The following is a 15,867-nucleotide window of genomic DNA, read 5'->3' as shown; positions in this document are numbered from 1 at the left end:
CAAAATTCCCAATCCAAGTTGGCTTATACAGAGACCATCTGGTTTCTACAGATGCGGCAAAACAAGATGCACTATGTGTTCTTATATGCCAAGAAAAACAACATCTGTACAATTACCATGTAACAATGAAGAATATATACTTCCATCGTTTACGAATTGTGACTCAAAATTTGTAATCTATCTCCTTAAGTGTGGTTGTAACCTATGTTATGTAGGAAGAACAACAAGACCACTTCACACAAGGTTCATGGAACACCGTCGTAATATCTTGAAGAATTGTACCACACATAGTGTCTCTCGACACTTTAATGATGCACACTCCAATAACCCCAGCAGCCTTTCTATTGTGTGCTTAGAATATATCGCACCCACAGTTAGAGGGGGTGATCGGTTTAGAAAATTATGTAACAGGGAGGTTTATTGGATGTTGAAATGTAACTCTTTACATCCCGACGGACTCAATGAGACAATAGAACTTAACTCTGTAATATAATAAATATATAGAAATAAAAAATAAAATAAAATAAATATAAAATAAAAAATATAAAATATAAAAAATAAAAAATAAAAAATAAAAAATAATAAAAAATAAAAAATAAAAAATGAAAAATAATAAATAATAAAAAATGCACAATCTCTTCCTCTATCTCCTGTCTCTCTCCACACATACGGTGACATCATTCGAATAATGATCCCCGTATATTATTATTGATCTCTGTTCTCTACTTCAGAAGGACGACTTGATATGGATAAAATTGTCCTCCTATTGATTCTACTGTGTGATTCCCCTGTGTTATTTGTAATAATGGGAAATTACTATTCCAAGTGATTATCATATTATAATAGGATTTTCTAAACATAATTATGTCATCTTGTAAGTAAATGATTTATAAATTTTACTGCATGCTTCTGAGAACACTGTCCCTCATAAGTATGTTTTGGACTCGTGCTTTAACTATGGGAGAATTATTGCTACAGAGCTACATCCTAGATTGGCAGATCTATGACTACATTGTTTATTTTTCGTTTCACATATGTGTTACTTATTCATGGCTCAGCTGGGCCGGCACGCATGCGCGGGCCGCGTTGGTCCGTGCTCACTCTGTCCCAGGCGACCCGTTGCCATGGCGCGGCGCTCGGGCTCCGATCACGTGATTAATCACGTGTTTCGGCGTCACGTGCCGCGCGTCATGGTGGGGGCCGCCGGACAATCATGGTGGGTGCGGGAGTGCGCGTCTGGCGCATGCGCACCAATAATGAACAATAACATCTCACGTCAGACTAGTCATCTGACGAATGACGACCAACCACTCACAACAATTAGATCATGTGACTGGTGTAGTCACATGACCGGACTGGAGGATAATTACACTGTAATTAAATGTATTTTTTAATCTTTTCTATTGCTCGTTTTTAGAAATAAATTGCTGTATACACATGTGAGACCAATTGCAATACGAAATGTGTGTTATTTCTATATTTTCGGACGGTTAGGTTTTTGTTACATAAATAGTTTCTCAGGTGTCTGTGATTATATTAAATTGCTCAGGGTTTATAAGGAGCCCCAGGACAGCACTCTAACATTCACTCCTGAAGAAGCTGGGTGTCAATACCAGCGAAACGCGTTGAGTTAGAGACTGCAGGACACATCCTTAAAACCACCCTCAACACTGCTGGACTTTGTCATCATCACTACCCATACGGCACTAATTGGACTGCATTTCCCTGGACATTTCCATCTGTGGAGAAAATTGGAGGTTTCCCTATCCGCTTGAAACGCCTGCATTGGTATGCTTAAAAAGGGACTATTCTTTACTCCACTGCTCTATTAATTCTCCAACAAACAAGTTTATGGACATTACTCCAGAGGAAGTCCTAGCCGGGGTATGAATTAGTCTTTGTTGAGGAAATACGTGGATGTGTTCTTTTATATGATTATCTTAATTCTTAATCATGTTTTATAAGCACCTGTGATTTTATGTTATTTTTCATTAAATTTATCATATACCTTTTTTAAACCTAAACCTACCGTCCTGAATTTATATTCATTTATTCCTGTATTTTTTAGAGTATTATTATTATTTTTTGAGCGCTGGTGATTATTAATTTTATTGCCTCTATATTCTTTTGGGGAATTACCACCCCCTACACCAGCAGCTTTCTGACAGCGCACTCTATCTCTTGTATACTTATTTGTCTTCTAGTGGGATCTACTGGACAAGTGGTCCGGGTCGCATCTCCACATGCATCAAAAGATAATCTTGTCTGCAAAAGCCAGAATTTCGCTCCTGTGGTGGCTACAAATGTCTCACCTCCTGGAGTGACGCAGGTTCGGGATTCAGGCCTGGATCCTGGTGACCACGGATGCAAGTCTCCGAGGATGGGGAGCAGTCATGCAAGGCGAAAGCTTCCAAGGAAGATGGTCAAGTCAAGAATTCGCCTTCACATAAACATTCTGGAGCTGAGAGCTGTGTATAATAGTCTTCATCATGCGGCACACCTTCTTCAAGGTTGTGCCATACAGATCCAGTCAGACAATGTAACGGCAGTAGCTTACATAAACCGTCAAGGCGGAACAAAAAGCAGAGCGGCAATGGCAGAGGTGACAAAGATACTCCTCTGGGCAGAAAGACATGCAAAAGCTCTGTCTGCAATTTTCATTCCGGGAGTGGACAACTGGGAAGCAGACTTCCTCAGCAGACACGATCTAGATTCCAGGAGAATGGGACCTCCACCCAGAAGTCTTTGCGGAGGTGGCAAGTCGTTGGGGCGTTCCTCAAGTGGATATGATGACATCACGCCTCAACAAGAAGCTTCAGAAATATTGGGGGTCATTTCCGAGTTGTTCGCTCGCTAGCAGATTTTAGCAGCATTGCACACGCTAGGCCGCCGCCCTCTGGAAGTGTATCTTAGTTTAGCAGAATTGCGAACGAAAGATTAGCAGAATTGCGAATAGAAATTTCTTAGCAGTTTCTGAGTAGCTCCAGACCTACTCACAGATTGCGATCAGCTCAGGCCGTTTCGTTCCTGGTTTGACGTTACAAACACGCCCTGCGTTTGGCCAGCCACTCCCCCGTTTCTCCAGACACTCCCGCGTTTTTCCCTGTCACGCCTGCGTTTTTCCGCATACTCCCAGAAAACGGCCAGTTTCCGCCCAGAAACACCCACTTCCTGTCAATCACACTCCGATCACTTCAACGATGAAAAATCTTCGTTCGGACGTGAGTAAATCTACTAAGTTTTGAGCTAAAATACTAACCGCATGCGCACTGCGTACCATGCACATGCGCATTTTTGCCTTAATCGCTCCGTTGCGAAAATCGGCAACGAGCGAACAACTCGGAATGACCCCCCTTGTTCCAGGTCGAGAGACCCACAAGCAATAGCGATAGATGCACTGGTGACCCAGTGGGTGTTTCAGTCGGTGTATCTGTTCCCTCCACTTCCACTTATTCCAAAAGTTCTCAAGATCATCAGAAGAACAAGAGTTTGAGCAATACTCATTGCTCCAGACTGGCCAAGGAGGGCTTGGTATCCAGATCTTCAAGAGTTATTACTGGAAGATCCTCTGCCTCTTCCTCTTCGCAAGGACCTGCTTCAGCAGGGGTCGTTAGTTTATCAGGATTTACCGCGGCTGCGTTTGACGGCATGGCTGTTGAGCGCCAGATCCTAGCCCGTAAGGGTATTCCCAATGAAGTCATTCCCACACTTATTCTGGTCAGGAAAGGGGTAACGTCCAAACATTACCATTGTATTTGGAGAAAATATGTATCTTGGTGTGAATCCAAGAAGTCTCCTGCGGTGGAGTTTCAATTAGGACGACATCTCCTATTTCTGCAGGCGGGTGTGGATGAGGATCTATCAAGGTTCAGATTTCGGCCTTGTTAGTTTTCTTTCAGAAACAATTGGCTTCTCTTCCTGAGGTCCAGTGAAGGGGGTTCTGCGCATCCAACCTCCCTTTGTGCCTCCTGCGGCGCCATGGGATCTTAATGTGGTGTTGCAGTTCCTTAAATCGGACTGGTTTGAGCCTCTACAAGAGGTAGAGTTGAAGTTTCTCACTTGGAAAATGTGGTCATGCTGTTGGCCTTGGCCTCAGGCAGACGAGTGTCTGAGTTAGGAGCTCTGTCACACAAGAGTCCTTATTTTATATTTCATGAAGATAGGGCTGAACTGAGAACACGTCAGCACTTTCTTCCGAAGGTTGTGTCTTCTTTTCATATCAACCAACCAGTGGTGGTGCCAGTGGCTTCTGACACCTCAGCCGTCTCAAAGTCCTTGGATGTCGTCAGAGCGTTGAGGACTTATGTTGCAAGAACGGCTAGGATAAGGAAAACAGAATCTTTGTTTGTCCTCTATGACCCCAACAAGATTGTGGGTCCTGCTTCTAAGCAGACTATTGCGCGCTGGATCAGGGGTACCATTCAGCACGCTCATTCCACGGCAGGATTGCCGTTACCGACTTCGGTAAAAGCCCACTCTACAAGGAAAGTGGGTTCGTCCTGGACGGCTGCCCGGGGTGTCTCGGCTTTGCAAATCTGCCGAGCTGCCACTTGGTCAGGTGCAAACACGTTTGCTAAGTTTTATAAGTTTGACACCTTGGCTGCTGACGACCTAAAATTTGGTCAGTTAGTTCTGCAGGAACATTAGCATTTTCCCGCCCGTACTGGTAAGCTTTGGTACATCCCCATGGTACTAAAATGGACCCCAGCATCCTCTAGGACGTACGAGAAAATAGGATTTTAATAACCTACCGGTAAATCCTTTTCTCGTAGTCCGTAGAGGATGCTGTGCGCCCGCCCAGTGCTAATTTTTTCCTGCTGATTATGTTTATCTTTTTGCACACATGTGTTTAGATATTGACAGCTGTTGCTGTTGCGTTATACATGCTGGTTGGCATGAGTTATGTTAAAGGCCATGTTGTTTTTTGTGTATGGTGTGAGCTGGTGTGAATCTCGCCACAAGTTTATTAGTAATTCCTCTCTCGAAAATGTACGTCTCCTCAGGCACAGTTCCTATACTGAGGTCTGGAGGAGGGCATAGAGGTAGGAGCCAGTTCACACTGTTAAAAAGTCTTAAAGTGCCGAAGGCTCCTGCGGAACCGGCTATACCCCATGGTACTAAAATGGACCCCAACATCCTCTACGGACTACGAGATAAGGATTTACCGGTAGGTTATTAAAATCCTATTTTTATATTAAATACGGAAGAATACAGGTAGCCAATAGAGGGACTGACAAAGTGGGTCTGCAGGCGATGAACGTCTACCGAGGAATATTAGCCTCGCAGCTGCTTTCAGAATGGATTGTAATTGTGAGAGTCTCTTCTTAGTACGACCAAGATGAAATGGCAGAGATCATTCAGTGACCCGGCCTAATACAGATAGAGACAAATCAGGGGAGGATAGGTAGATTTGAGTATCATCTGCGTACAGATGATACTGAAATCTAAAAGAGCTGATTAGTTTCCCAAGAGATGAGGTATAGATTGAGAAAAGTAGAGGACCTAAGACTGAGCCCGGCGGTACTCCAACTGAAAGAGATAGCGAAAAGGAGGTGGATTCAGAGAAACGGACACTGAAAGAGCGATTAGATAGGTAGGATAGGAACGAAGAGAGGGCCGTGTCCTGAAGACCTAGGGATTGCAGTGTTTGTATGAGAAGAGAGTGGTCAACAGTGTCAAAAGCAGCAGAGAGATCTAGAAGAATAATTAGTGAGTAATGGCCTTTAGACTTCGCAGTGACCAGATCATTCACTACTTTAGTCAGTGCTGTCTCTGTGGAGTGTTGGGAGCGAAATCCTGATTGATGTGGGTCCAATAAGTTGTATGAGTTAAGAAAGTGTGTGAGACGAGTGTAGGCAAGTTTCTCAAGTAGCTTGGAGAGACATGGGAGCTGAGAGATGGGACGGTAGTTTGAGAGAGAATTAGGGTCAGAATTTTTTTTTTTCAGAATGGTAGTAATCACTGCATGCTTGAACAGTGAAGGAAAGATACCAGTAGAGAGAGAGATTACAGATGTTAGTTAAGGTTGGGATGAGCACAGGAGACAGAGCTTTACTTATTTGTGTGGGTATAGGATCAAGAGGAGAGGTAGTAGAGTAGCAGGATGAGAAGAGTGTTGATACTTCATCTTCATTTGTGGGATAAAATGAAGAGAAAGTGGCAGTGTGTTCACTGGTTGAGGAAGAGCATACCATTTCATCTTGGATCTTATCAATCTTGTCCTTGAATTAGGAAGCAAGATCTTGCACCTTGATAGTGGCTGGCGGGTTGGGTGAAGGAGGGTTGAGAAGTGATTTAAATGTATTAAAAAGTCGTTTGGGGTTAGATGCTTGAGCATAGATGAGAGTTTGGAAATATGTTTGTTTGGCAGTGTCCAGAGCATTACGATAAGAGTGGTAGACAGTCTTATATGTGAGGAAGTCACTTGGAATACGAGATTTGCGCCACTGGCACTCAACTTTACGTGACAGTTTTTGTAGGTGTCTTGTTACTTTAGAGTGCCACGGTTGACATCTAGGCCTACGTGGAGTGTGATGGGTAGTTGGAGCCACTTCGTCAAGGGCTATCTCTAGAGTCTGGTTCAGGTGTGATACAGCCATCTCAGGAGAAGTGAATGCAGAAATAGGTGAAAGCAGTTGTTGCAGTGAGTTGGAAAGTTCTTGAAGATTTATTGCATTAATATTTCTGTGAGTTTGAGGAAGATTGGAGGATATCAACGGCACTGAGTTTGAAGTATTAGAGGAGAGCATGCAGGTAATAAGGTTGTGATCTGAAACTGGGAAGGAGTGTTAGTGAGTTCAGAAATGGAGCATAGTCTGGTGAATACTAGATCAAGGCAGTGGCCCTCCTGATGAGTAGAGGAGTCAGTCCATTGTGAGAGGCCGAGAGAGGAGGTTAGAGAGAGTAGAATGGAGGCATGAGCAGCAGATTTTGGACTATCAATAGTAATATTGAAATCTCCCATGATAATGGTGGAGATGTCAGAGGATAAGAAGTGAGGGAGCCAGGCAGAAAAATAATCTAGAAATTGTTTGGGTTGCCCAGGTGGGCGAAAGATAGCTGCAACAGGCAGAAAAAAAGGAGTGTAAATTCTGATAGAAAGTTCTTGAAATGATGTAAATGTGAGCGATGGAACCTTTTGTAGAACTGTGAATTCTGTCATTAGTCCTTTTGAACATAGTTACATAGTTAGTGAGGCCCATCAACATGTATTTTGTGTTAAGCTGTTCATATTATAATGCGCCTGCTGAAGTAATGTTTTAGTACCAATTGACAACTATGATTCTTACCACTCCCAGATATTAATGTCACTATGTTATATGCTATAACCCTGGATACTTTTTCCAGTTAGAAATGTGTCCAATTGGTTTTTAAATGCATTTACAGAGTCTGACATTATTACCTTCTCCGGTAGGGAGTTCCAAATTTTATTGCCCTTACCGTGAAGAACCCTTTCCTACATTGTGTACGGAATTTTCTCTCCTTTAGCCTTAGCGAGTGCCCACGTGTCCTATACAGAGTTCTTTTAATAAACAAATCCCCTGCTAACTCCTAGTAATGACCATTTACATATTTGAAGATATTAATAACGTCTCCTCTTAGACGCCTCTTTTCTAGTGTATACATATTTAACTTGCTAAGCCTTTCCTTGTACTCCAGTGTCTCTAACCCTTTAATCAATTTAGTAGCTCGCCTTTGAACTTTTTCTAGTTCCCCGATATCTTTTTTATAATATGGTGCCCAAAAAAAACTGTACACAATATTCCAGGTGCGGACGTCCCAATGATTTGTACAGTGGCAGGATTACATCCTCATCCTTTGTCTCAATGCCCCATTTTATGCATGTGAGCACTTTACTTGCCTTTTTTGCAGCATTTTGACATTGTGTACTGTTATAAAGCCTATTATCTATGAGCACCCCCAAATCTTTTTCCACCACAGTTACCCCTATATTTTCCCCATTTAGAGTGTAGGATGCATGTGTGTTTTTTGTCCCAAAATGCATAACTTTGCATTTTTCTATATTGAACCTCATTCCCCATTTAGACACCCAGGTTTCAAGTTTAAATAAGTAATTCTGTAGAGACTCCACATCGCTTTCTGAATGAATTACCTTACACAGTTTAGTATCATCTGCATAGATTGACACTGTGCTTTCCAGGCCTATTCCTAGATCATTGATAAATATATTGAACAGCAGTGGGCCAAGTACAGACCCTTATGGTATTCTGCTGACTACAGGTGCCCATCTGGAGAACATCCCGTTGACCACTACTCGTTGTACTCTGTTATCCAGCCAATTACCTATTCATGTACAAACAGTATATCTTAGCAGTTTCTGAGTAGCTCCAGGCTTACTCGGCATCTGCGATCAGTTCAGTGCTTGTCGTTCCTGGTTTGACGTCACAAACACACCCAGCGTTCACCCAAACACTCCTCCGTTTCTCCAGCCACTCCCGCGTTTTTCCCAGAAACGGTAGCGTTTTTTCACACACTCCCATAAAACGGCCAGTTTCCGCCCAGAAACACCCACTTCCTGTCAATCACATTACGATCACCAGAACGAAGAAAAAACCTCGTAATGCCGTGAGTAAAATTCCTAACTGCATAGCAAATTTACTTGGCGCAGTCGCACTGTGGACATTGCGCATGCGCATTAGCGACTATTCGCTCCGTTGCGACAAAAAAATAACAAGCGAACAACTCGGAATGACCCCCAATGTCGTTTAGTGCCTTTCTTAGCATATTGAAGTTAGCTTTTCTAAAGTTAAATGTTTTAGTTGCTCCCTTATAGCTATGTTTCTTGAAACTGATGTTGAATGTGATCATATAGTGGTCACTGCTTCCCAAGATCTCCCCATCTATTCTGAGCTATTCCAGCGGTGTGGTTCAAAAAGTAGGCAACAATTCCCTGTACTGAGGGGGTAATTCAGACTGGATCGCTGCAGCGGCCATGCAGATGGCCAATAGTGTCGCAGTTGAACCAATGCTGCATTATAGGCAGCTCAGATCAGTAATGCATGTAGGAGGAATGACGCTTCTTGCTGCATTACTATATTAGAGCTATTGCTGCTGCTTCTATGTATGTAGTAGCGATAGCTCCTCCAACCACATCTGAATCAGGACCAATTTGTTTCCTTTTTCATTTACTTATTTGATTAGATCTTTTATCTTTTACAGTTTTTACCATGGATCGTGTGATTACACGGCAGTTTATGGAGGATCGTGCTACCGTACTAGATGTTCTTCCGGTGACATGGCAAGTGAAGATGCCTGGTCCTTATTATTGTGTTACAATGAAGATGTCCCGAATAAAGCATCTTGTTTTCAGTTTTGAATCTTTAAATGCCAGGTGTTTATGTTTTTTATATTTTTTTTATGTTGTAAAAACAAGTAAATTACAAATATTAACTCCCTTTTCACATTTGACATTTTGAAACATGAAATGCTATTTGCACATGTACTGTACATTTCAGGGTGGTTTTCTGGGATTCCAAGCTTTTAAAAGTAACCAGTGGAAGAATTATGTTTAAGTGTACTTTTTCTAAACAAAAAAGCTAAAGCATATATTTCAATACAGTATGTTGGAAAACAAAGTGCCTCTATCTATAAATATAAAGTTTGCTTGGGTAGAAATGAAAAAAGTTATTCACTGAAAAGTCTTCCCCAGCCAAAGAAGTCATAGAAAGGTGCCAATAAGGGAAGGGGGGATCTTTTGATGTCATTTTAGTTTTCTTTTCTCAGCTCTATGGCCTGTTGGTATTGAAGTATGAGTCACTTGAAATGGTGGTAACCAATTAAAACCCAGCAGCATGCATTATCACCTCAGGAGTGAGAGCGAGCGCCACTGTGGTAACAGGTACATCAGCTTTCTTCGCAGAAAGAGGAGGTTGAGGAAGTGGTGGCAAGAGTGAATGTTAATAAGATTTACTCTTGGGCAAATATCCTGGTATTACATCCACTTGTTCTCAGCGGTGGACACATTGCCACTGGGGTGCTATGCTTAGGCTGCTTCTGTGTCGGTTGATAGGTAATGGTGGCCAGCATCCTTCCTATTCCTGGTGCAGTATCTCTTCACAGGTGCTGTTGCTATGTTTATTAGGAGGAGGCTGGTTCCTAATAACAAAGTAGAAAAGTGGTATTGTGAGGAAGCTGGCGCTGCCAGGAGGGGAGGTAGGGTGGAAATAGTTATAATTAACAGTATTTAGCTAGTGGACACTGGAGAGTTCTCAATCCCCAGATGGCATGCTTCAATCACTCATCGACGTATGGAAAACAAAACATAAATAGACCACAATGTGTAACACTGTTTTGATCAAAGTCTTCGTAAATAATCAGTGGTTTGGGTATTTTTTGTATGTAGTATAGGGGTGTACCTTACTTACAGAGTAAGTAGGTTCGCTCCTCATATAAAGGTATCTTTTATGGATTAATATGGTGGGATTCAACGTTAACTACACCAATTCACACACCTAACTGACAGAGTAAAAGCTAGGCTGACACACATCAAGTTATCTTTCAAGCTGCAGTTTTTTTTTAAATCGTACCGAAGACTTACAATAAAGGATGCTAGCGTCTGCATATAAAGGTATCTTTTTTGTAGAAGGTTTGGAAAATAGCAGCGCTCGTGGGGGCAGCACTTGGTGCACTTGTTAACCAGCTGACACCCCCCCTCCCCTCCTGGCAGCACCAGCTTCCTCCCACTTTTCTACTTTGTCTCTATCTGGACCATCTGGGATAGGTCCTACAGTGAAAGAAGAAACACACCTTTTGATGAAGCGCCCATAAGGTCTTCAAAACACCACTTTCTGGTTCCTAATAACATTTGATTGGTTAAACAGTGTAACATTGAAAACAGGCCTGGTCACTGTGATGTATCCAACTCTTGGAGGTGGTAAAGCCCTTAACAAATCACCCTCCATTTAATGGAAGTCTATCTGTTACTGTAGTACTCTTTTTTTAATGTGTTTTTTTATGGTGTCTAGGAATAGTATAAGCAGCTCACTTAACCTGCTTCTGTTGGAGTTAGTGCAGACATCATGATACATTGTACCCATACTTGTTTACTGGTCACAGTTTGATTTAGGAGTCTCAGCATTATTCCGACTGTAATCTGTTGGCCAGAGGGTTCACAAACCCATAATTATACTGTTTTTATAAACCAAAAATCAAATACAGTTTTGTGCACCACAGAATCTGCAATACATAACACTACAAAACTTCCATGGAAATCATCCACTGATTATATCTATTATGCTTTCTTTCAGAGATCTGCTCCCAGTTGCAGACTTTCCAGAGAGGTGAGATTGTTTTTACTTCAGATTTGTTTCACTGTACATTAACACTGTTTCCTGTTATTGGGACAGTGGTATGTTTCAGTTGGTTTTAGCTAGGGATGCCCCTAGGTTGGTTATCATCAATGGTCACCATCAATGATAACATTGATGGATAAACAGTGATGGTTTCACCCACTGATGGTCATCCCTGCTTTACAATTCAGTAGGCTGTGGGCAGGGCTGTTTCTAGCCAATTTGTCTCCCAGTGCGAGATTTAAAAATGCGCCCCCCCCATGACATAAAAAAATGTCGTCGTCCCCCACACACACACACCTAGATAACAAAAAAAAAAACTTGCGCGCACCCGGCAAGGGGGCGTGGCCGCATCTAAATGGGTGTGGCCTCATTTATATGGGCATGGCCTCGTCTGAAAAGACTTCCTCACAATCCAGTTTTTGACCCTGCTCCAACAGATCACGACCACCACAGGAAAAAAAATTCTACCATATTAAGCCCCACACAGTAATGCCCCCTGCACCATATTATGCCACACACCGCAATGCCCTTGATACATTAAATCCCCACACTACGGCAGGCAAGAGTCCCCATTTCACACATTACGGCAGGTGTCCCCATTTTACACATTGAGAGAGAGAGAGAGAGAATACTTACAGAGGCGATTACCGCTCTTCGGCCCGCCTCACCAGTCGCTCCTCGCGCCGGCCTATCCCTCTTCCTAACTTGGATCCCCCTCTGTACTCCGCTCGGGGGGGGGGGAGTTTCACGGAGTGACGGGGTTGCGTTGTGACGTAACGGCGCAACCGCATCATTCTGTGAAACTCCGCCCCCCGAGCAGGTTACTCGGGGAGAAATAGGAGGGGGAAGCAGGGAGCCACAGTTAGTGCCGCGGCGGGCGCCCAGTGCGGTTGCACTGCTCGCCTGCCCCAAGAAACGGCCCTGGCTGTGGGCCAATGAGAGCCCAGGGGTGGAGCTTCGCAGGATTGTTGGGGGTGAAGCTAAGCTCCGTGTCCCGGCACTTTGTTAAAATAAATAAATAAATATATATATATATATTTATATATATATTTGTTACTAGTGCATCATCGATGATGGGAAAACCAGCTGGCGGATGACTAAGCAGACGGGGGCTTGTTGTCTCACATGGGAGGCTATACTTAGACGTAGAAACTGCACTTGCCATAGGGCTGGTCCAAGTTTTCAATGGTGTGTCCAATGGTGTGTCCATTTCTAAAGATGCACCGAGACAGAAATGCACCATCACAAATTGCAGCAAGTGGGTGTCTTAGGAAAAGAAAACCGGTTGCAGCAGTATCGGAATTAGTATAAGACGCACAGATGTGGCTGCTGCAAAAGATGCAGCCAAGTCTGCATGTGACACTAATGACGCCCTTAAGCTCCAAGATGAAGAGTCTTATTTATGAATTTCATTGAATGCACTACAAATTGCTTTCATTTTGCACTGGTGCAGATAGACTAGATAGTCTCCCCAGGGCAATACTCTTCATTCTCCGGATATGCAAACAAGATTATACTGTATAGTTAAAAATCTGGAAAGTGTAAATGTCACTAAATTAAATTGCCTAATTTTGTAAAAGAATTTCAGGGAGACTGTGAAAGCAACACCTATATAATCAGCCCTGAAGAGGGCGTGTACTGCTCCATCTGAGAGACATCTTGTACAATTTACGTACTATAATTGAAACCCATAGTTGAACTGGACTTGAATTGCTTAGATTTCAATAAAAACTGGAAAGAATAGAGATGGCTAGATCAGCCCCATTTTTCCAGTCTTTAGTGGAAATTTAAGCAACTGAAATCCAGTGAATGACCTGAAATGGCACAAAGGTAAGCTGTAAACTGCTAGGATAAAACATGTTTAGGTCAGCAAACACTGAAAAATAATGCACATTTCACAATGATAAAATAAGCCTTTTTCAGGGAACAAGTAAAGGGTTAAGAAAATACAGTTGTTTTGCAGCAATGAAAAAGAGGATTGTAATAAGTCACTGCCTTTTGGAGACTGGAAGAAGGTCTTAAGGACCAATTGAACAATGGCCCTCATTCCGAGTTGTTCGCTCGTTCTTTTTCATCGCATCGCAGTGAAAATCCGCTTAGTACGCATGCGCAATGTTCGCACTGCGACTGCGCCAAGTAACTTTACTATGAAGAAAGTATTTTTACTCACGGCTTTTTCTTCGCTCCGGCGATCGTAATGTGATTGACAGGAAATGGGTGTTACTGGGCGGAAACACGGCGTTTCAGGGGCGTGTGGCTGAAAACGCTACCGTTTCCGGAAAAAACGCAGGAGTGGCCGGGGAAACGGTGGGAGTGCCTGGGCGAACGCTGGGTGTGTTTGTGACGTCAACCAGGAACGACAAGCACTGAACTGATCGCACAGGCAGAGTAAGTCTGGAGCTACTCTGAAACTGCTAAGTAGTTAGTAATCGCAATATTGCGAATACATCGGTCGCAATTTTAAGAAGCTAAGATTCACTCCCAGTAGGCGGTGGCTTAGCGTGTGTAACTCTGCTAAATTCGCCTTGCGACCGATCAACTCGGAATGAGGGCCCATATTTGAAGTCTTTGGTTTGTCATGCTGGGATTTTATATGCTGTTGAGTAGGTGAGAGGATGGTTCCTCAATGTGTGTGGGATTTTTTAATAGCAAAACACCCCATGTTTTACCACTGAAAGTATTGTACTTTTAAACTTTGGGCTTAAACATGCTGGAAAGCAGCAGTTTTTAAAAGCCGTTAATTAGTAAATAACGCCTGTGACACCAACTGTCATACATGGAGGAGGAAGTGTTACAGTATATCTGGAAATCTTTTGCTGTAAGTCAGCAACTTGCATAGAATGTACAGATGAGTGATTTTTTATTTTTTTAAACCCCCGATATCTCCCCTTCCTGAACCCCCACTGGCAGATAAGGGCTGGCAGGGTTCACAGGTCAGCACATGGAGTCGATGACAATGGAGGAGAGGTGCCCCCTTTACAGCAGGGGCCCAGCAGCAGCTGAATCCAGTGTCTCCGGCAGTTCCACCTCTGTGGACATTCCATACAGTGACAATAGTTGGCCAGTTTTCAATACAGTAACCCCACCATTGGTACCCAGCATTACATACAGTGACACCTCTATAGTTGCCCAGCTTTCAATATAGTATAATGGAATGTATAAAGGGTACCGGACCTGGCTTTCATCCTGATCCTAAGCTTTCCCTCCTGGGTCTCTGGCATCACCTTCCGGGCCACCCACAGCTTATTCAGACCTCCAAACCTGGAGAGTAGCATGGCTCACGTCTCTGTATCTCCGGCTCTTACTCCTTGGCTGCATTCTATATTTTTTGATTGCTCTCTAGTCTCTTCAGCTCTCTAGTCTCTTCAGCGCTCTTCAGCCACTTTTAGTCCCTGCGTCGGCCTCTTCTGGTGGGGTCTACTGGGCAGTGTTCGGGTCTTGGTACTGGGGAGTGCAGCGCTGGTGAGTCTCTCCCCAGGGTAAGAGTGGCCTGGTGAGGGGATACAGGGCATTGGGATGGTGTGGGAGTTGGGAGTCATTGGGGAGAGACAGACTGTGGGGTGTGTGGGAGGAAGGAGAGAGGGAGACACAGACTGTGGTGTCTGTGTGTGTCTGTGTGTGTGTGTGTGTGTGTGTGTGTGTGTGTGTGTGTGTGTGTGTGTGTGATGAAGGAGAGATATGCATATTTATACATGTATCTATACATAATATATCATATATATCAGTGAAATGCGGTGGGGTGAGGCAGGTGAAGCAGAACCTTTCCTGCCATATTAACGTAAAAGCCAGAGTTTTGACTTCATAAAGTATATGAAAAATACCAGAGCCATAACTATATACCAGAGCCATAACTGTAACAAAAATGGATTTGCATACAAATCCTCTTTATACCACATTCATGCACTCAACCCGAGTGCTTTCCGCCATCAGCCACAATACCCCTCATTAAATAACACATTTCAATATACTGCCACACCCAGGACTCAAACCCACAACCTGCTGCATCCCAGTCAAACACCCCACCCACCGAGCCACTTGATCCCGCATAAAAACTATGAGATTTCTAACTATATGAAGCTACCTGTACCCTGTAACAAAATAACCTGCACCATAATTGAGCAGATCCATTAGGTATGCAGCCACACATCCAATCCCTTGCAGCCACACACTACATAGATTTGCCCAGCTGCAATGCTTATCAACCCTTCACAAAGTACAAGGTAAGCGTCAAATAGTTAAAACTCTCCAGCTTGGAATTCTCTAGCTTTCTCTGCAAGGGCAGATAGCTCAATGAATAGAGTGTCTGACTGCAATGTCATCCTGAAATGTAAATAAGGATAGTGCGACTGAACAACAAAGAGTTCTCAAGTCAAGTCCATGAATGCAGTATAGGTATTAGCGACAAAAGGAGATGAGATGCTGGACTTCAAAAAGGAGGGAAGCTGCAAGTGAAAATAATTACATAGGCCCTCATTCCGAGTCGTTCGCTCGGTATATTTCATCGCATCGCAGTGAAATTCCGCTTAGTACGCATGCGCAATATTCGCACTGCGAC

The 15,867-nt window shown here is 43.3% G+C and overlaps 1 protein-coding gene across 1 annotated transcript in view; it reads left to right on the top strand.

Moving 5' to 3' along the window:
- The window catches only part of LOC134935301 (uncharacterized), a 285,852-nt gene that overhangs the window by 20,795 nt on the left and 249,190 nt on the right, over window positions 1-15,867 (top strand). The window contains exons 2-3 of the mRNA XM_063930456.1: window positions 9,181-9,352; window positions 11,268-11,300. Of these exons, the coding sequence (XP_063786526.1) occupies window positions 9,189-9,352; window positions 11,268-11,300 (197 nt within the window). The 5' untranslated portion in view covers window positions 9,181-9,188. The remainder of the gene's footprint in view (window positions 1-9,180; window positions 9,353-11,267; window positions 11,301-15,867) is intronic.

The sequence above is a fragment of the Pseudophryne corroboree genome, chromosome 6 (assembly GCF_028390025.1).
Source record: "Pseudophryne corroboree isolate aPseCor3 chromosome 6, aPseCor3.hap2, whole genome shotgun sequence".
NCBI classification, from domain to species: Eukaryota; Metazoa; Chordata; class Amphibia; order Anura; family Myobatrachidae; genus Pseudophryne; species Pseudophryne corroboree.
The sequence above is the reverse complement of the archived record's forward strand: the minus strand, read 5'-3'. Positions and strand labels throughout refer to the sequence as shown.